Source organism: Thermobia domestica, chromosome 5 (assembly GCF_964235325.1).
Source record: "Thermobia domestica chromosome 5, izTheDome1.hap1.1, whole genome shotgun sequence".
NCBI classification, from domain to species: Eukaryota; Metazoa; Arthropoda; class Insecta; order Zygentoma; family Lepismatidae; genus Thermobia; species Thermobia domestica.
The window spans coordinates 184,492,872-184,515,839 of NC_137458.1; the positions used below are offsets into that span (position 1 = coordinate 184,492,872).

General features: G+C 36.9%; 1 protein-coding gene across 2 annotated transcripts in view; it reads right to left on the bottom strand.

The window, feature by feature from the left end:
- Positions 1–22,968, bottom strand: part of LOC145686316 (uncharacterized) — a 245,840-nt gene that overhangs the window by 133,480 nt on the left and 89,392 nt on the right. For both annotated transcript variants that reach the window (XM_081759515.1, XM_081759514.1), the window contains exon 7: positions 11,509–11,629. In XM_081759515.1, the coding sequence (XP_081615641.1) occupies positions 11,509–11,629 (121 nt within the window). The remainder of the gene's footprint in view (positions 1–11,508; positions 11,630–22,968) is intronic.

A 22,968-nucleotide genomic window follows, 5' to 3' on the forward strand; every position in this document is an offset into this window, starting at 1 on the left:
AATGTTGTATAGTATTGTCACAGCGGCCATCATGAAGTCCGCCATCTTGGATTCAGATCAAAATTTTCAAATAGGAAGAGGGTCATGTGACATATCGTTTTGAGGTGGCGTTTCACCAGAAACACAAATCTGGCACTATTTTAAAGATAGCCTTAGTCGTCTAAGAATTACCTGTGAAAATATTTCTCTTTGTCACAAGTAATAACTCTTACACAACTAAATGTAAAGACATGAGTTTGGCTCGAAAAGAACAAGAGGGATATGCGCGGCAACATTAGAAAGAGGAAAGCAAAAGAAAAATGCACTTCTGAAAATGATTTGTATGAATTTTACACCAAAATACACGGAGGTAAGCATTTCAAGAAATGAAGAGGAAAACCCAGTTGAGTATGTAAGATAAAATGTAAATATGTGCCTGTGTGCGCCCGGACCCTGCAAGAGATGTAAAAGGGGAAAAACTAATTTTAAAACTCCAAGACAGGTTGCTGCTCTTGATCGATACAAGTCCACTGATACAACGAGAATACATATTCTGACAGCGACGGCAGAAACATTAGGCCATAATGTAAAGGAACTAGTAATAAATATGCATCGATGCTGAGAGAAAAACCGTAGCGAAGTTGCGTAAGACCACAAAAACAATTTCGGAGTGCATCAAGTGCGTTACTTGTGCAATGAGACGGAAAGCTACTGCCGAATTTGACTGGTACAGAGACTATCGACGGGTTATCAATATTTATTACAGGAGATGCTCATGAGAGGCTAATTGGTGTTCTCAGTTTGTCATCATGAAGAGGATAACGAACATATTATTTCTACTACAGTTCATTAGCTTGAAGAATGGAACTTGGTAAAGTTCGTGCAGGCAGTTTGTTGTCACACTATTCCCTGCAATATATGTCATGTGAACGGTGCTTTCATTCTGCTAGAGCAGATGATCCAAAATGATCTTCTATACCTTCCTTGTAGACACTACATTTAAGAATTGGTTTTAAAATGTGTATTTGACAAGTGCTGCGTTTCGTTTGCATCTGGACCGGACCTTCCCCTATTTAAGAATTTTCAGAACGATGGGTCTAAAATATATTGTACTAACTTTATTCCAGAAGTGATGATGGTAATGACGTAAGGAACAACATTTCAGATGTAAGAAATGAAGTATTGAATTTTGCTATCAAACTTGTAGAAGCAGGACACCGCAGAGAAGATTACAGTAAATTTTTAGAATTGACATTCTTGGATGGCATACCTCCTCGAAAAGTTTTCTTTCGTTTGCCTGGAGCAATTCACCATGCAAGGTAGATGGAAAAGCAATATACTGTTTAAAAATATTTCTCTTTCGCCAACATTTTCGTTTAACGAAGCAAATAGAATCGGGTCTTCGGAGAGCATGAATTTTTCTGATACCACTATATGTCCAAGCTTGATTTAAATGTGATCAAGTATCCCATTCATCATTACAAGACCTGCAATTTTTGAAAGTTTTGTATATAGGCAAATAGATAATGAATTATCTGAAGTGGCTTTTTCTAAATTTTCTCGGCATCTCTGGTACTTGAAGGAGGAATATGTAGCATTGGAGTTTTTTGATAATGAAGTTAACATAGTGGAAAAACAAAAATTGGTTGAAAGAATTAAAACTATAAGGAGAAACCGTGAAGCAGCAAGGAGGCTTGACGCAAGGATAATACCATAAAAATTCTTGCGAAAAGAGAAATCAGTGATTTTGATACAACAAACAATTTTTTTCTCGTGAAATTTAAAATACCCAAAGGGTTTCTTGAGTGTGATCCGATTTCATGGTCAGATAACAATGACTATCTTCAAGGAAAGACAATAGTTTAATTCATCCACCTAACAAACGGTGTGCAGAAAGGGAAGTGTAACTAATAGAAGATTACAACAACGTTCTTACGAAAAATGAGTATCAGAAACAGTTTCTTTTGCACATAGTGAATTCTCATAGATAATCTTTTCCTTGATCTGACAAAAGTGAACTGTGTAGTATACAAGATTGAAAACCTATTGAAAACTTACCCCAAAGCTACAGTACTACATAAATAAGGGATATTTCAATTTCTTCCATGTTATATTTTTTCTTTTTCCTCATAATGGTCTATGAATCATCTTGATGGAAAAATTTATTGGTAGTTCATTGGAAAACAAAGATTTAACTTTCTCTAGCAGTTTGTTTCCAGTTTATGTAAAATACTTCCAAAATTCCAAAAGTCTGTGGTCCATAACTACAATAAAGTAACATTACATCGAAGCATTTCGTTTTCCACACGTAATAACTCTACAAGATTATTGGTAGCTTGAAAATAATACGAGATTTGTGCTTCTGGGAAAACGCCACCTCAAAATGATATGTAACATGACCCTCTCCCTATCTGAAAATTTTGACCTGAATTCAAGATGGCCGCCATAATAATGCTATACAAAATTAGGTTGTTCATTTCCTCTAGTTCCATTATCCAAGATATGTTTCCATTCCCTTAAGCCGTTTGTAAATTTCAAGTTTTTTTTTCCAGCTTTTCCCCATATACTATGTATTGTAAACGCATTCAAAATTTTAGGTCGTTTGGGACACCATTTAAAATTATTCAATGGATCTAATTTTTCTCCTGGCTTAATTTTGTCCCATATGGAACCATTTTAGGGGGTGAGTCCAAGGAAATTCCTAAATTTATTTTTCCCCATATAGATAAGGACCACCCTAATATATATATATAAAGAAGCCTTGGGTCTTGAATCGAAATTTTGAAAATAAGTGAATATCGTTTCACAGTGTGGAACTAAGACTTCCAAACTATGTGAATTCAATACTCAAACATGAAGTAGTGCATCTGTAAGTACTGGTTGCAATAGAGTAATAAGATCAAAGATAGAACCTGTTACTCGGACGCTGAATTCATATCAAAAAACTATTTGTCGCTGTCACTTATTGTTTCTATCCTATGGCGATAAAGGTTGAAACTAAAATTCGTTTATTTCAACCACTTTCGGATTGAATAGAGGCCTAAGGACGGAGATCAAACCTATTTTTGGGACACTGAATCAATTGCGAAAACCACATCTTGATATAATTTATTTAGTTTTCGCTTTACGGAAATTAGTATTGAAACCGAAAGTAATAGTATATTTTAGTCAATTTCGGTTTCGGTACAGTTTGTGGATAGTCATAACATGTCTTGAGACGCTCAATCGTTTACAAAAAAAGCTTTTGGCTATCTGTTACCGACATAAGTTAATGGTCATAAACAAGGAAACCGAAAGTAATAGTAAATTTGAATCACTTGTTGTTTTGGCAGTGCTGTGGATAATCATATTATGTTGTCTTGAGAAGCTGAATCGTTTGTAAAAACCGTTTCTTTTTATCTGTTACCGTTTTCGTTCTATGGTGAAAAAGCTGAAACCGGAACCGGAAATAGCTAATTTGAATCACTTCCAGTACTAAAAGAGAGTTAACGAAGCAAGTGGGACTTACCCTTGAAACGATAAATCGTTTTAAAAAAAAACGCTTTTCGATATATGTTACCGCTTTCGTTCTATGGCGATAAACGTTGAAACGGGAAGTGTCTAATTTTAAGCACTTCCGGTTTGAATAGAGAGTTAACGGAGATGGCAACTATCCTTGGTCTTCTGAATCGATTGCAAAAATTCACATCACGATATCTCTTGCCATTTTTGCTCTAATACTTGTCAAGAGACGGACAGCGCCTTTCATGCACAGCATAGTTTGGAAGTCTAAAAGAGGGATCAGTGTGAAGTTGGCGAACTTCATTTTGTAAATATATATTGAATTGTTTTGAAACGAACTATTTTTTTTTTCAAAACTGTCAATAACAAAGAATTGATTTTAGTTTTGAATCGAAATTTAAAAGGTTAGAGGCTCCATACACATATCAAAATATCCATACATCATTTTTGATGGTTTTATTTTTATACAGTCGTGCAACAGCTTTATCATTCTGTGCATACATATATTCAAAAATTGCGAGTAAAATGAAAAAAATACTCCATTTTACGCAACTAGGTGAATCGTATGATGTATACCGATGCTTCACTCTTCAGTTGATAAGCTCCTACAGATTTTTTTTTTTTTTGGTTGATTGGTTATAGTAAGGGGCGTTAATCTACTGCCTACGTGGAATCCAAACCATATGAGCTCCCACCGGGAATCAAATTCGGGTCTCCTGCGCCGAAGACGCTTACGCTACGCATATAGGCAATAGCTTATAGACTATTGTGTGTTTACATAGCTTAGGCATATAGCATCTAAATTACTACCTTGAAAAAAAAAATGGATACACTGTAACAGCTCTTTTCTCCATAAATACTGTTTACCCTCGGATATTAGGTCCCTCGACACTTCTGAGCATGACAGAAGTAGAAGAGTCCATTACGAAAAATGGGTATGTGTATGTACGGACAACATATGTTCGTTTTCTCCTCTGGGAGCGAGAGAAAGAAGGTTGGAAGTTTAAACATAGTTGCCAGCCTACGTAAACTGGTCCCAGGTTAGCAATACATTCTTGTTAGGTGATGATGTCACGAAGTGAACAGAGCGCGCGCGTTTTAAATGCAGCCTAGCATTATGTTTTAGGGCTTCGACATTTGGTGGCTCGCGCCAACAACCTGCGGGAGAACTTCAGTTATTGTCTTTCTGTACAGTACACATACGCTTGAGCGTGTGGAGTTTACTGTATTTTTCTAGTTCTTTTTCTTATCTGTTTCGTGGTTATGCTTGCATGAGCCTGTGTGTGTACGCGCGTCGTTTTGCTATTTTATTATGATGGAGCCAATACCGTCAACCAGTGAAAGCAAAGTATTGTGCTTATCCCCGCCTCCAAATTTTGGCTTTTTTTTTTTGTTGTTGTTGGTTCATTTGCACCGTAGATCCCCAGTCATGCCCTACGGACAATAATTATCGGTAATCGTGCTTTCAGTGCTGTAGGCCCACTATGATTTCATTCTCATATTATTATTTATAAAATCTTATCAGGTATAGATTTACTGCGCCGAATTGGTAACACTGAAACAATACCTTTACCGCCGACATGAATAACCAACGCCTTCCTTCCTTTTCTTTTTCTTTTACAGTCCATTCCTTTCATTAAGATAGACTCTTCTTGGCAGTCTGCCAACTAGAGGTCTCGGCCGAATGGGTAAACAGTACACCGACGCCCACCGCTATTGCTTCATTGCATGTATTTACATTACATGCTTTCTTAACAAAAGAAAATCGAATTTACACCTTTCATCTTTTTCTGCATCTTATAATGCATAGGAAGGGAGTTTATATATAAAAATATACTCTCTAACATGTAAGAGTACAATTTTTATATATAACAATAAACTTAGCAAGAAATCTCACTATACTTGCTTTCTTCATCCGAAAAAAACTAATAAAAAGTACGGGTCTCGTTCCCCTTATATTTCCTAGACGTGAGATTATGTTGGGTAATGGAATACATTGTGAGGATCGATCTTTCATGTTGATCTATGCACTAGCCAATTACCCAGCACTCAAGTCCCGTTTGTGATTCGGAATTAATAGTTGGTTCCGCCTTTTATAATTTCTAAGTTGCATTGTTGCATAAGAACGTAAAACACAAAACTTCAAACCCAAACCAATTTTTAAAATTGAATCAGAACATGCTATATTACTTACGAAATATGAACCAAATCATAATAGACGTTTTCGGAAAACTATGTCAGAAGAAAACTCACCCCAAACTGTATAATACTCCTTTCCATGGGAAATAACTTATGTAATATTGTGGGGAATGAAATGAAATATTTATTTACGAAGTGATTTGCTATAATTTATATACTGATATTTCGTAAATAAGATGCCACTCTAAAATGGACTAAAAATTTAGCCACTTCTTTCATTAATTCCAAATATTTGATAATAACTATTGTATCTTCGTAAATACAACACTACTCTCTTGCTAATCTTGTCGTTAAAACTATTTTTCATTTTTCTCTCTCTTTCTTATGTTGTCTTCATCGCTAAATAGCGTTATGACTCCACACCGACAGTACATGAAGTTTTAAAACTAAGTAAAGCATTTCAAAACTCCTATGCTGGATAAAGAATTCAAATTTTTGTACTTTGCCCGTTAATATATTGTACAGATCAGTGGTATACGATATGAACTTGGGTGCTTGAACTCCTCTTTATAACGTTGTGTGTACGCCACTGGAGGTTCTTGTGTTCAATTTGAGTTGTCATTTATGACATCTTTGATTAAATCTGTGCTGAGCAAATGTATTTAATTGCAAGTTCAGTATCACGTGAACAAAGACAAGAAATATACTGCAAATACCGAAAAAAAAAGTGTTCTCAGCAATCGGCATTTTCGCTATTCACGTTCTTTACCAGAAATGAAACAATTAGCTTCAAACTCCTCTTCCGTACAAGCTGCAGATTACTAGACAGTGGTCAGTGGTGTCAGGTTACTTAGAGGGATGGAAGTATCGAAAAAGAAAATTCTTACGAAGGTCGCAGACAAACGACATCCCACACCCTCTGCCCCATCCTTCGCCAGGAAAAAAAATAAAGAAGGGGAGGTAAACTTCTAACTCAATCTTCCAAATTGGGTTCGACAACACTGCCATCTACTTTTGTAAGTTTCGTAAAAACTGAAAGCTATGCCCCCTGCGAACATAAAATTGTATTTCTTTCTGACGACACTATTTCATGGCTTTAGACCAACCTTAAGCCGACTTCTTGGCTTATATATTAAATTCACGGAATTAGAAGCACAATTTTCCCCAGAAGAAAGTAATTCCGCTGTGCAGCTTGCTGAACAGGTACACTGTGGCACTTCATTCTTACCTACATTAATTGAATTTCAAGCTAAAGGGAAAGAATTTTCAAGTGTCATATTTTCGGATGAAGTATTGTGAAGTGTGTCAGTTGCTGAATGGTGAAATTCACAAAAGAATTTTATCGACAATAACGTGCTACAAACAGCTTTTCATTTTCTTACTGCATCCACTTCATCAGCAGGAATCGAGAGAATCTTTTCCAATTTCGGAATAATCATTCTAAATTTAGCAATCTTTTAGGCACAGAAAAGGCGTCAAAAATTGGTCTTTTCATTTAAACAAATGAACAAAGCGTAACTAAATGTGAAAAGTAGAATATGAATTATACTAACGTTGTTTTCTATACACAGTATATCGAGAAAAATCGGAACTTTTAAAATTAAACAAAACGAATTAGGTATTTTACCAACTGTAGTTCTTTTTATTCAAAATATATCCCTTTCGCATCAATACACCGCTGGGCACGTTCAACCATACTAGCATAGAGTTTCTAATGTCATTTTTCGGAATCGCCTCAATGACTCTCGTCACGGAAGATTGGACGTGTGTAGCAGTGTCACAAAATGTTCCTTTCATGGCCAACTTTAATTTTTGGAATAGGAAATAGTCACAGGGTGATAAATAAGGTGAATACGGAGGATGTGAAAGCACCCAGATTTGCTTTTTAGCCGAAAAGTCACGAACTGCGGTACTGTGACTTGGTGTACTGTCGTGCAATGAAGGCCAACTGCCTGGCGCTTGATACTCGGACCTTACGCGAACGATTTGCTTCCACAAACGCTTCACATCACCCAGATGATATTCACCATTAATAGCTTGATCCCGTGGAACGAATTCCCGAAGTATAATACCTTTGGAATCGTAGAAACAAGTCAACATGGTACTTCAAGTAGGACCCGTAAACAAAACGCCAAAGTGCTGTCTGGAAGTCCCCAGGTTCTCCGAAAGCAAAAAAATTACATTTTCAAAAGTCACGTGACAAGACAAAGTCTCATCACCAGTTACAATCGATTCCGAGAATGTTCTATTCCGTTTGGCTGTTTTCATTAGGTCCTTGAAATGTTCAACGTGAGCAAGCTTTTGGTCGTCAGATAAGGTGTGCGGAACAAATCGAGCACATACTTTCCGTTTCTTTAAATTCTTTGTCGAAATTTGGTGAATCATTTCTCTTGTCGTAATTAATTCCTCCGCCATCTAACTCAGTTGAATTCGCATCGTGGGCGATCATTTCACGCGCTTGTTTCACGAACTCATCGCGATTTTTGTTTTTCGATCTACATGGCTTTGGGTCGCCTTCCAAGAACTCACGATCGTCCCAGGATCACGTATACCACTCGAACAGAAGTGTACGAGACAAGCACTCATCACCATACACTTGCTTCATCATTTCCAATGTTTGGGCAAATGTTTTACCTAGCTTGAAACAAAATTTAATATTGGCTCTTTGCTCCATCGTGTTTTTGTGACAAGGTGACATTAGATACATTCAATTTTCTTGCTATAACTTGACACTCCATTAATCGGATCTCATGACTGTGGTCTCGTTTTGTTGAGCAGATATCCAGCTTTCTGATGATATACTGAGTCAATAGATCGAGCTAATGGTAATTTGTAAAGAAATAGTTCCGTTACTTTTCCGACATACTGTGTATGCTTCTGATGTGTTACAATGTGCAAAAATGATTTTTGTTTGAACTAAGTGCCGGTTTAATTCATAAAAAACAATCCTTTGAGTTCTATATCATATAGGCTAGTACTAGTACCAATGTTCTTAATATTAGGCACTATATGTAGGGCTAATATAACAAGGAAACAGTAGCTGTGAATTAAGTGGCTAAGTGTCAAAACAGAAATTTGTCTGTACTCTGTAACATGAATAAAGGGTCAATCCATGTTAAGTGATCAAGAAAAAAGAAAAATCAAAGATCGACTTTTTCAAAAAAATCTAATTTTTTCATGGATGATTATCTTATATCAGAGTACTTCACAACCACAAATAATTATTTTTTACAACATCCCATGTTGACGCAGCGGCTGCCGCCATTTTGCGTTTTTTCGATTTTAGGCGTTTACGTTGTTTTGAATATCTCAGCATGTATTTGTCCTACCAAATTGAAAATTGCTGGACGTCTACAACTCGTACAGAGCTAAAACTTTGGTCTCCTAACATTTTTTTGCCTAAAACCACTTGAAGGGGGTGAAATCAGGGCCTACAGTAGCAACATTTTTGGACATTGAAGACATGTTTGGGAAGAACTGACGAAGAGGTCTGAATTTCTGTGTGCATGTAGTCCGGGGTCATAAGTTAATGCACAAAAATTTTTAGACCTGTAAGCTCCTACCAAAGGCCTATATATATATATATATATATATATATATATATATATATATATATATATAAAAAGTTGGGGAATTATGCCAATTTGGCATGTTTGACTGTCTATCTCCAATGGGCCTGGATAAAAAAATCTGAAATTTAGGAATAGTTAGTCCTTTAGTATACCATAACACAAAAAAGGACGTTTAGGGTTTTTGAGCAGAAGAGGGTCAAAGTTGTGAAGTTGGAAAATAAAGTAGGATGAATGGTTAGTCCAGTCAAGGCTCTCAAGCTTGTTTCTTGCCTCTAGTTCTAACACTGTCTTATCACATCTACAGCAGCACTGGTGAGGAATGCCGCTATCAGCAGAAGGCGAGGAAAGTCAAAGTGCACACTTGACAAAAAGTCCGTAACTACTCATTGCTCTTGCTATTTGCTGTATCAATGATATTTAATCCTGTCTATTCTTGTTTTGACTGTCAAGTCATGCAGGAGATTGTTGTCCTTTCGTTTGATTAACATTCCCAAGTCAGTGAACATTTACTCGCTGTAAACACTGACTGCGGAATGAAAGGAAACAGAATGAAATACACCTTCCGTGGCTATTCCTTTTCCAGTTGGTCCGATCTGGTATTAGTGACTTTCCACAAGCCAAACGCATCCACAAATAACTCTTCTTTACGCCACACAAACATGGCATTGACGTTTCGAAAAATATGGAAGTCTGAATGGACAATGCGTTGAGAAGTAATACAAGTTTCAATTTCCTGAGGTAAGTAGTCTCTTGAATAAAATTAGAATTTGAGCACACCTCCCAACTCTGAGTAAGACAATAACCGACGCGACCACTATTTGTGACGCAATTAGTTGGCATACTGCGCATGGAATGACGGGACAAAAGAGCTGCAGTCCATTGTTTACTCTGGAAAGTATTAATTAGGAAACATCTACGGTGAACACAGAATTGGAGAGTTCGCGACCTTAAACCGAACCTAATATTGGAAAGAAGAACTGTTAACATGGGTAAAAGATACTGCGAAACTAACCGGAGAAATGTGTAATGGAAATCGAAGCAAAAATTTAAAAACAGAAGCAATCACACGCCAGTGAAAATTTACGCAAAAGCAAAAGAACGGTTGGTTGCTGGATTTGGAATTTAGCGCCCTGAAAGTACCGATGCTGTATGAGCATGGAGTTTCAGCTTAATGTGGCATCCAAACCACACGAGTTTTGCATTGGGTATCGAACCGGAGTCTTCCGTTCCGTACGCATACTGCTATGAAAGTGTTAAGGAGTAAATAGTTTTAAGAGCCAAATGCAAATAATGTCCGACTATTAGCATTAAGATTATTTCTACAAAAGGACTAAACAAAATGAGTAACCTTCATACGTACACAGTTCACATCTAATTACATACAACCAACAGATGAAGACTTTAAAGGTTTAGAATAACATGCATCATATTAACTATTAGAATACAAGATTTTACCTGGATATATTAAAATTGTCACGCTATTTGAAAATTCTTTCTAAATTACAAAAAATATAATTAAAACTTATTTCTTAAGAAATCCCAAAATTCAACAATGAAGAAATAAAACTCTTCTGAGAGGGTACTGTCATGTGAAAACCCAATCAAGTCAGGATTATTATTACGTGCGTCTTTTCCGATTGGTATTATACTCTCTTCCCTTTCCAATCTAGTGAAAGTGTTTCTTCTTCTTTTTTCTTCAGATTCTCAAACCAAAATACCATAATCACTGGCATTTACAACGAAGAAAAAGATACTGGGATCCAAAATAATAATTTAAGAAGAGTCAACATTTTACGCAATACCAATACGAATCAGAAATAAATGGTTGACTGCTTGATTTGGAATTTAGAGTCCCGTTCAGCACTGACGTTAGATATACCCTGCGGCTCGTAGTAATCGTGGTCTATTTATTAGCACTATAGTGATGACACTCATGTTTTAAGATATCAGAAGTACGAATTTGCATTGTACAGATTTCAAAACAAAAGTCGAGTTGAAAATATCTTAATACAAAAGAAATGAAATGATATATTTGTTTAACGTCCCACGGTTATGCCATTCAGACTAAAGGAGACCATGATTAAGGTAAATAAATGATGGAAAAACTGGTGGAAAGTGATAAGAGACGGGAGTACCCCGAGAAAACCCACGGACACAATGGTGTTCACCATCAAATCACATGACGGGATAGAACCAGGACCCCACGCATCAGCGGCAAGGCTCTACCATTGAGTTACTGTGCCATCCCCTGATAAAAAAAGAAGACTACATTAAAATAATATTACAAATATATATATTTTTTAATATTTGCCTTTACCTTTTCTCTTTCTTCTCTTTCCCATGGATTAGTGGCGTTAAACTGATACTGTCTAGGGCCTTGACTGAGAGAAGGTGGACAATAGGTACCACGAGGAGGATCCGCATTACTTGCTGTATACCTGTGGAAGAAATGCAACTGTGATAAAATCTATTCTAATTCACACCTCGGTCATATCAAAATGATCTCAATATGCAAGGTCTTTCTCAAGCTCTTTCAAGTTATTTCTTTACATTTAATGGTCACGGAAATACAAGGTAACCAAAAAAGTGCTTGCCGTTCTAGAACAATGAGAAACAAAGAGCAATACAGTGGACGGTACGTACATTTAGATTTCGAATTAATCTCCACCAGCATCCAACCTTTTGCCAACGTTCCTGCAGCTGCACAATCCCCTGATGATATAACTCGGAAGTCTTGGATGCAAAGAAATCTAAGTGTGTTCCGCAGGTCTCCCTCATTTGTGAAGGATCTTACACCAATGTGGTCGTCGAGGGAACGAATAAAGTAGAAATCTCTTGGCGCAATGTCTCATGAATATGGTGCATGGCACAGTGTCTCCCAGCCAAGTTCCTGAAGAGTCTTCCGTGTCTTCTTTGCCACGTGTGTCTTGGCATTGTCGTTCACGAACAGCACACCTGTGCGATTTACCAATGCCTGCTCCTTCTGCACCAGTGCACGGAACACCCCTTGCAACTAGTGAGAGTAGATGTCAGCAGTGATGGTCTGATCAGGTGGAAGGAGCTCGTAATGCATCACTTGCCGACAATTCCACGATACACAGAGCATAATCTTTCGTAGGTGCACAAGTGGTCCTGAGGTATAAGGAACAGGGTCATGTAGCTGCCTGGTACGCTTGAGTGTGTCATTGAGGATCCACGTTTCGTCACCAGTGAGCAAGCGATCAAAGATGAGTGTGTTTAGGTATCGAGTGAGCAAGAACAAATAGGTTGTCACTTGATATTCCATTTCGGCTGGCGACAATGTGTGGGGTAACCACTTGCTTAATTTGTATGTTTTCCCTATCCTATGCAGGTGCAGTCTGAATGCTTCAGCGGAAACATGAAACCTTTCTGCAAGTTCCTCACACGTCACTATCTTCCACGACGGCTGCTGTCAGAACTTCGTCATCAAAGATATGTGTTCTTCCACTGCGAGGTTCATCCGAAAGGCTCATATCTCCCGAACGGAATTTCTGGAACCAATGCCAAGCGGTGCGTTTGTTCACGGCATTCCCACCAAGTGCCTGGCATAAGCGGCGACTTGATCAAGCAGCTGACAGGCCCACTTTCAAGTCACTCAACAAACACACGAGAAACAGCTGGTTCGATACCTCCATTTCTCTTCGACACTGGACGAGCTATGATTGCTGTATGTGCGCAACGTACCTACATTATTGAAGGTCGATGGTGCGATTAACTCCCGACTGCTTGGCAGGCACGTGCATCACTTCGCCTCCTCTCTATCAGAGCATGATTAATGGGATATATATATATATATATATATATATATATATATATATATATATATATATATATATATATATATATATACACACATACAAGGGCAGATCCAAGGGGGAGCTATAGGGGCTATAGCCCCCCCCCCCTTTGACCCTCAGGTATACACTGGATAAAATGGGCTTCAATCATACTTTACACTGGATAAAGCGGCAAACTATGGTTTAGCCCCTCCCTTGATAGTATCCTGGATCCGCCTCTATATATATATATATATATAACGGCAAGAACTTTTTTGGTTACCTTGTATAATATTCTTACAATAGGAGACTGAAACAGACGTATATATACCAGTACGCAAAGAAGTCCTGAGCATATACTATAGTTACGATTTCCCACAATTAATACATTTTCCTTCAACCTTTAATTAAAGTTGAGTAATTAATAAATGGAGATGTAAATGCATTGTGTGTACGGAAATGTTTACAACAATATATGAAAATAATACGAACGTAAGTAAAAAAAAAAAAAAAAAGAAAAAGAAAAGTAACCTAGATTGAACAAACATCAAAGTAATTACACTTTCGAGGAAATCAGGAAGTAAAGAAACTTGCAAACAGACAACTTCCAGCAAAAGGAACTAGAACAGGATTTTGTATTTCTGAGTTTAAATCTACAAAAAAAAAAAAAAAAAAAAAAAATCTATACAGGTTTGAAGCGACATACCAGACTAGGAATGCTAATACAGGATAAAGAAAGAGGAGGTTATTTCAGCTCAGTACGAATGTGTGAACAACTAGTGTAATGAACTAACAAGGAAACATTCCGATTTGGTGAATTCAATTGCTGAAAATGATTGTTAACACTGGATTCAGCACCAAAAGAAACAGAGAAAAAGAGGGTTTAATGGTAGACCGTATACAGGGTGGGAGATAAGTTTGGACAAAGTGCGAAGATAGAACGCAGAAAAACTATAGAAATGCCATGTTAATTTTGAAACGAGTGGAGGGATTGAGGTGAAATGTTTGATATGAGGAATGCATATAGAGCTCCACTGAATAAGGTGTAATGTGAATCATGTGGGATATCTGAAAAGCCGCCATGTTGGATTTAGCGCAAAAAGAATATACGGGAAAGGGGTCGTGTGACATACGGCTCTTGATATACATCGTCTATTTAAATCAGTAGTGGCCCACACAGTTTGAGACCTCTGTAACAGGAGGTGTTCCACGCTATGACAATGTAGCAATACTGCTGTAAAGGTGACGTGAATGAGGAACAATCACACACATGAATGAGGCTACTTTCCAGCCAACAAACGTCCCGATCCACCCAATATTTGTTCACTGCTGGTAAAAGTGCAAATATAACCAAGGATAATCTGAAAGAGTTCATGACTGACGTTTTCTGGCCTTCTATAGATCAGATAGAACTGCTGCTCCTCGTTGATTCATGGAGAACCAATAAAGATGAATAGTTGGTGCAGAAAACGGATAATGTTGAACTTACCCGATTCCTCATCCCTGATGGTTTGCACGTCACTTATATAACCGTTGGATGTGTTCTTCCGTCCGTATATGAATTTCGTAAAATATATAACAGATGCCGTTTTACAGTCATCTGACTTCAAACTATGACAACGGGACAACTTCATTAACTTGTACTCACTCACTCACTTCCAGTTTACAGCATCAAGGTTCCAAGTTATGATTAGATATGCTTTCAACAAAACTGGATATTTGCAAACAGCACCTGGCACATTCATGACACCTGCCTACTACTGCTTCAATTTCAATACCGGCGAAAGCTGTAACAAGCCCGACTGTCCATCTTTATCGTTTTTCAAATGTGCCCACTGTTGTCTCCATTTTAGTATCAACCACACAATCATTCTTAAGGCCCATAACAGTTGCAATTAAACAGAGGTTTCAACTGTATTGGCCACTATTGATTTCAACAGACGGTGTGCGTCAAGAGCCATATGTCGCATGACCCCTTTTCCCGTATATTCCTCTTGCGATAATTCCAACATGGCGGTTTTTCAATATCCCCCATGATTCACATTATGCCTATTGAGTGGAGCTCTATATGCATTCCTCATACCCAACATTTCACCTCAATCCCTCTACTCGTTTCAAAAGTAACATGGCATTTCTAGACAGTGTCTACGTTCTATCTTCGCACTTTGCCCTTACTTATCTCCCACCCTGTATATGGTCTGCCACTAAACAACCTCTGTTTACTTTGTTTCTTTTGTTATTGAATCCAGTGCTAGCAATCATTTTCAGCGATTGAATTTACCGAATCGGAATGTTCCCTTGTAAGTTTTCAATAGTTGTTTATGGAAAATATTTAAGTGGATCACGTGTGTCTGAAGGTTGCTTTTTCTCTTACTCTTCCGCGAATGCAACTTGTTCGAACTTGTTAACATGGAACTCTTAACATCTCCGCCTCCTCTGCTTAGGTAGTATCTCCAATCACAACAACCAATGGTAGACTCCTTACTTTGTTTGGAAAACTAGCGTTGTACTTGTACAAAGATTAGTACGGAAAGACTAGGAGAAGATTTAGCACGAACGCACAGCGCACTTGGATTTTTGTTTGATTCGAAATATTCACCATTCTCAGTATGTAATCGAAATTGAAATATTTTCTATCATCAGAGAAAAAAAGTTTTGTTTTAAATACAGGGTGCGCTCGGTAGTTCAACATTCGATACTTCAACAAGCCCAGTAGTTCAACGTTTTTGAGAATTTTCCTGGCGCACAGGGTCCGTTCTAGTTCGACAGTTTTGCAACCACCATGCTCGGTAGTTCAACATTTGGCAAAATAGCTAACAGATTGCTCTGTACTTCAACGGTTTTGAGGTTCAGCCGCCCAGTAGTTCAACGCGCTGTTGACAAACAGACCTGACAGAATGCGCTACAGCAGCAATGTACTGTAGATGTATACCAACCACCTCTCTTACCCCTCTATTTCACCGCCGAGCTGGACGACGCGACGCAAGCAAGCAATTTAAAGCGTGCATTGTTGAATTTCTGTTTCAACTGACTGTTTGGGCCATTCCATATGAAATCAACAAATGAAGATGGCTCATGTGTTTTAGATTTTCTTCAAACTTTGTACAAATGTTGCGGTATCCAAACATAGCACACCTGTCAAATTTTACAGCTCTACCTCAAAGGGGACTACTGTAGGAGCCATTCGAAATTTGGGGATTTTGTGCAAAAAGCACGTAAGTCCGCCTTCGACTTAACCCTTTTGGGATCCTATGGTACAATTTGTACCATACGCGTTTTTCATGGTACATTGCGTTATTTCTCTTCTATTTGAGCTTTTTCATCCGGGTTTTTTTTGTTTACCAAGTCCAAGGCCTTGTAGAAGACATTATGTATGGTTTCAGACCGTCCTGCGTCCAGACATAGGAGGTGATGACGTCATAAGTCAAAAATTTATTTTCTCATTTTCTAAGCCTATGTTCAATATTTTTTGGCGGGCTTATTTTTCTACGTAGAAGATTGAAATTTTGCACAAACATTCAGTCCACCGAGTAGTATTTACCAGATTTTTTGTTCCGATGTCAGTGCTAAAACAGGGGGGAACCAGAGGGGCAAAGGATTAAAAAAAAAGTATTTTTTACCCCCAAAATCCCGTTTTTCGTCATTTTCCCGCCTCACATACATGATAGGACCACGTGAGTCATACCGTCTGAAAGGCAGTACCATTCTGAAGAGAACGACGGTCGAATTATTATTCTAGGGTAATTAGGGCCGTCTCAGTGAATTTTTATCCAAATACACTTCTGTATGGGGTAAAAGTGGGGCATGGTAGGGAAATTTTTTCTGGCGGGCCTATTTTTTCACGTAGAAGATTGAAATTTTGCACAAACATTCAGTCCATCGATTAGTATTTACCAGAAGTTTTTTCCCGATTTCTGCGTAAAAACAGGGGGGGGGGTCTAGAGGGGCAACAGTTGAAAAAAGGGAAATTTTGCCCCCAAAAATCCCTTTTTTCAGGAATTTCCCGCCTTAGATACATGATGGAGACATGTGAATGGTACCGCCTGAAAGACAGTTCTATTCTGAAGAGAATGATTGGCGAATTATAGTCCTAGGGTAATTAGGGATGTCTCAGGATTTTTTTTCCCTGAGATCATAGTGTTTTATGGTAATTTGGGGCATTGTGGGAATTTTTGGTACAAATTCTCTCGACCTTACTATTCAAGATAGAAACTTGAAATTTGGCACACACATTCAGTATACCAAGTACTATTTATCAGATTTTTTTTAGATGGCTACGATCACACAGGGGGGGGGGGGGCAAAATTTGAGAAAAAAATTTCCCTCCGAAATTTTCACTTTGACATTTTCTTTCCCGCTTCTGGTATATGGTATGGGCATGCAAGTGATACCATTTGAAAGCCCGCGCTATTCTGAAGAGAACGAGGTATGGACCATGATCCTAGGATAAATAGTGACGATGCAGTAGCTGCTTGACTGAAAGTCTAAAAAATAGCCCAAAATGCCAGGATCCCAAAGGGGTTAAAGTACTGAAACCACTAGATCTCTGGAAATACTGAAGCTATTTGAAGATGATTTTCACTAAATCAATCTTAGAATCTGTAGCATTTAAAACATGGTAGTAATGAGCTGCCCAAGTTGGGTTAAGCATATGAATTTCACCATTAGAGAAAAAATAATGTCAAAATTTGGCAAGTATTTCTGAAAAAGGCCCACCTAACATCAACCTCACATTTCCAAAATAAGTAGCTCTAAAGTTCCTCTTTAACACACAAAAAAATTAGGAGGTTGTTTTTTGGTATGTTCAAGAAAAATAAATTACGACAATGTAAGTTGAGGGCGGATTTAGGCACATTTTGCATAAAACCCCCAAATTTCCAATGGCTGTTTCCAGTTTTCCCATGCTGAAAATTTTTACAATTGTCAAGACTGAGGTGACTGAATAATTGAATTGTGCCAGAATTTTGAAACTTCAAGTACCATTGCTGAAGGTACTGCCATTAGTTCCAAAATCATGGACGACTATGAAAACTATTGAAACATTTCAAACAACCGAGTATCTTGTGCGTGCATTAAAAGAACTGCTTAATCATAAGATATAAGTACAAACATTGGATTCAAACTGACAAAATCCAAATGGAGACAATGATTAAAGATACAGACCACTTCATTTGATTTTGGTAGGAATAAAATGACAAATTAGCGTAGCATCACTTCATAGCCACATTTCAGAGCGACTACTTCAAATACACACAGTAGAGACTTTGGATGACAAATCATGCTTAATTATAGTTGATTTTGCTGAAAATTACTCCTGTATTATTCAAGATAAAGTTTAACAGGAGCACTGGACCAACATTCTGCTCAACTGTACAACATTCTAAACTTTTTAAATGCAACATCCTAAGAGATCCTGTAACTTCTGTTATCAAATGTTTTATTATGTTGTGTCAGTGATATGTTAAAGCACGATACAGTTACATTTTATGTCTTTCAAATTATTCTTTTGAAGTATGTTAACGATATTTTAGCTCAAATTAAACACGTTATCTACTTTGGAGATGGGTCAGCAGCCGATATAAAGACTTAAGGAAAAAAAAAAAATTGTCAACTTATGCCTGCTTGAGTGATTTTTACTTACTTGTTAGTGGAACTAGTTTGCCACAAGTCACGGCAAAAGTGCTTGCGATGACATAGTTGAGACACTGAAATGTCTCGCGAGACATGCTAGTTTACAGAGGCCACTGGATGACAAGATTGTTACTACTGCCGATTTCTTCGAATTTTGTCACACTACAATCAATGTCAAACTATAACCAAACGCTTTTTTATGTTGGAATATGTTGGAAACTTTTGTCCAATGCTTCAAAAGAGACTGGAAAAGCCATAACGTTGCAAGGGACGCGTAAAATTCATCATTATGAACACATCAGCTTGTTGAAACTTGAAGTCATTCGTGTACATTCTTCAAGGACAACATTCACTCTAAATACTTGAGCAGAATCGAAAGACATTAATCTTTCATGTGAGCAATTTATTGAGTGAATTTCTGAAGAGAAATGGTGGATTGGAAAAATAGTTGAGAATTCACAGGAGCATCGTGACTAATGTGAATTTCCTTCATCCCCATGGACCCACGAAATGTTTTCTAGCCAAAAACACCTGACACATGCTGGATTTCATACGAAAACTGCATCATTAATATTGGAGTACCCAGTATTTCAACTGGTACTGGCAGAAATTACAGCATTTCTGAAGAAGAAATTCAAGCTACTGAGATGATCTTCTCTAAAATTGGTGATAAGAGATCTTAGGCTCAATGTTTCAAATTGCTTACAATCAACCAAACATGTAAATGTTATTTGTGTATTATATAACGATAGTTCACTATTGTTCAGAGTTTCTTTTATTAAATCAAACAGTAGTACATAGGTTGCGTAATAGGCACATATTGTTTCAAAAATAACTTTATAAATTACTTTTAAGGAAGAGTTTCTACTTGTTTTTATTATTATTATTATTTTTTCATACGAATCATCAACCATTGTAGAGGAACATACTTAGCCATGCAAGTCGTATTACTAGAAAATTAAATAATATGACTTGATTTTTTTTCCCTTCAACGTATCAAAAAACACCCTCCTATTTTTTTTTTTATGATAAACAGGAATACCAGAGCTACTTATTTTGAAAATTTGAGATTGATGTTAGGTGGGCCTTTTTCAGAAGTAATTGAAAAATTTTGACATTATTTTTTCTATTTGATGATGAATTTCATATGCGTACTGACACTGACACTCAATCCAGCATTTCAGGGCACTTCATCACTATTGTATAATTCTGTGAGTAAATTAAAGGAGTTTTCAGGAATACTATATCCCTTTTTAGAACCAGGTTTGGCTAAAATACAATGCTCCTTTCTAATCTTCTGGGCTTTAAGAACGAGATACTCGGTTGTGTTTCAATAGTTTTCATAGTCGTTCTTGATTTCAAAACTAATGACAGAATATGAGTCCTTTCAGCAATGGTACTTGAAGTTTCAGATATCTGGCACAATTCATTTATTCAGTCTCCCCAGTCTTGACAATTATAAAAATTTTCAACACAGAAAATTAAGAACAGTCATTGGAAATTTGGGTGTTTTATGCAAAAAGTGCCTAAATCCGCCCTCAACTTACATTGTGTCGTAATTTGGTTTTCTTGAACATGCCAAACAACACCCTCCTAATGTTTTTATGTTCCAGAGAAACACCAGAGCTACTTATTTTGAAAATTTGAGGTTGGTGTTAGATGGGTCTTTTTCAGAAATACTTGCCAAATTTTGATCTTTTTTTTCCTTTTTTTTTCTCTTTGATGGTGAAATTCATATGCTTAACTCCACTTGGGAAGTTCATTACTACAATGTTTTAATTGCTACAAATTCTAAGGTTGTTTTAGTGAAAACCATCTTCAAATAACTTCAACATCTCCAGAGATCTAGTGGTTTCAGTACTTTAAATCGAAGGCGGAAAACCACCAGCCCTCAATTTGCACAAAACCCCCAAATTTCGAATGGCTCCTACAGCAATTCCCTTTGAGGTAGAATTGTAACATTTTATAGGTGTGTTATGTTTGACTACCACAACAAATGCACAAAATTTGAATAAAGCTTAGAATATATGAATTTAGAACATTTTGAACATATTTTAGTTTCAAATTTGGTGATTTCATATGGAATGACCCGTATATGATTTTGATTGAAAAATATGATTCTAAATTTGACTTTAATTTTTACCAGTAAAAGCGTTTAAGTACAGTACATAACAGTAATGTCATTTTATTACGTATTTACACTCAATCTAACCGTCCCCACGTTATTTACAAAGATATCCAGTAGTTCAACACCCTGCTAGCCCATAGGTGTTGAATACCGAGCGCGCCCTGTACTTAAGTTTTATATTTAGTTATGGTCATTTCATAATTAGTTATGGTTCAGAGATTTGGACATTAAGGAAGTTAAATACTTAGAGAGCTTCGAAATGTGGTGTCGGAGAAAGACGGACAAGATAAAATGGACACAGAGAGTCACGAACGATGTTTTAAAAAGGACAGGAGGGAAGAGGATGCTTTTAGCCAACGTTCTTCGTAGGAAGGCCAATTGGATTGGACACATTTTGCGAAGAAATTATCTTCTTCATACCACCATAGAAGGAAAGATAGAAGGAAAACGAGGAACAGGAAGAAAACAAGACAACTGATCGATGATTTGACGAATGGAACAAAAATATTGCGAGTTAAAAGAGGAAACTGAAGATCGAGAAACGTGGAAGGAACATTTCCAGACCCAAACCTAAAATAAAATATAAACCAAAAAATAATAATAATAACCCTCATTAATCCCAGGACCTGCCAAAAGACTTAATAATAATAATAATAATAATAATAATAATAATAATATTAATAATAATTTCATACATATACTAGTAATTGTATATATGTGTAATAGTATTTTATTTTATTGGCTGAAATACGAAAGGTTGTATTTCAATTTTGTATTACGAACAATGATTGTTGTATTTACTATCGCTTATTATTATTATTATTATTATTTTGCGTAATAATTTACACTTGATTGAAACAAATGGTTAACCTGTGTATAAGGTAATAAATGTACGAGTATGTGTATTTGGAATCCCATAGCAGAACATGCCGCGATCTGCGATGTGATCGCAGAAAATTTGCCGCGCCTGTGCAGAAAAATTGCCAGAGGAGAAAAAATAGCCAACAGAAAAGTATAAAAACATGCCTGCTATGTGTAGATGTCTTAAATGGACGGACTACTTGCATAAATATAGTTTGAACTGTCTTTTACGTCGCGTAAAGCGTATTTTTAAGAATCATAAGTGTTTTTTTTTTCTGCAGAATTCCTGCAGAAAACTTTTGACTTACAAAAGCTCATCGCAGAAAGACAAAGGAAGTTCTGCCATCGGGGTTTGGAATTGAATCCATGCATAGACGATTTAACATAAATTTGATGTTTATTTCTTGTGTTCCTCAATCATATTTGTTCTATTTTCTTTTCTCTTTTTCCGGAGCAGAGGAAAATACTCTCAGGGAGTGTCGTATTTGTGGAGAATTGGGTAGAGTGCTGCAGTTGTCGAGGATGGTCACATGTTGCGAGTGCCGACAGTAAAAATATTGATTACTTGATTTGTGAAAATTGTACGCAGTAATCTTACTGAAATGAAGCACTTCCTACACATTATTGTTACTGTAGTCAGTTTTATTATTATTGTAAATGTTACTTGTACCATCGGTTTTAACAGTAGCCAATTTTGTGTAAAATTTAGTAGGGAGAAAAACATTGTTACGGTGAAACACTATTTTATTTTTTAATTTTGTACTCATTGTTCATACTTTTAAACTGAAAGTAATAATATAGCTCATCCTGTCAGCTAATATTGTAAGAACTGGATAATGTAATACTACTTACAGCAAATAAATTGTATTTGACAACTACAACATAACATTTGCTTGCATATTCCCAACCACTCTCCGATTTGATATTTGGTCTAGGAATTAATTCGTGCGGTTTTACAAAAGATGGCGTAACTAGCTTATTGTCCCATAGTTTCGTTGATCCAAACATGCGTTGAAAACTACTGTCATTGAGCATCTTGTTTAGTATATGTCAGTTGCTTGAAGCGGAAACAACAACATTTTTTCTTCAACTGAAAATGGCGCATTTTGTGCCTGATAAAGTGTTTTTGCGGGGAGTTATTCTTCATTGCTTTAACATGAAGAAAAGTGCTACCGCAAGTCATCATATTTTAGTGGAAGTGTTTGGTGACCATGCTCTAGTTGAGCGAACGTGTCAGAAGTGGTTTGCACGGTTAAAGGTGGTGATTTCAGCTTGGAAGACCAAAAGCAATTTGGACAGCCAAAAGAATTTGAAGATGAAGAATTGAGAGCATTGCTTGATCAGGATTCGTGTCAAACGC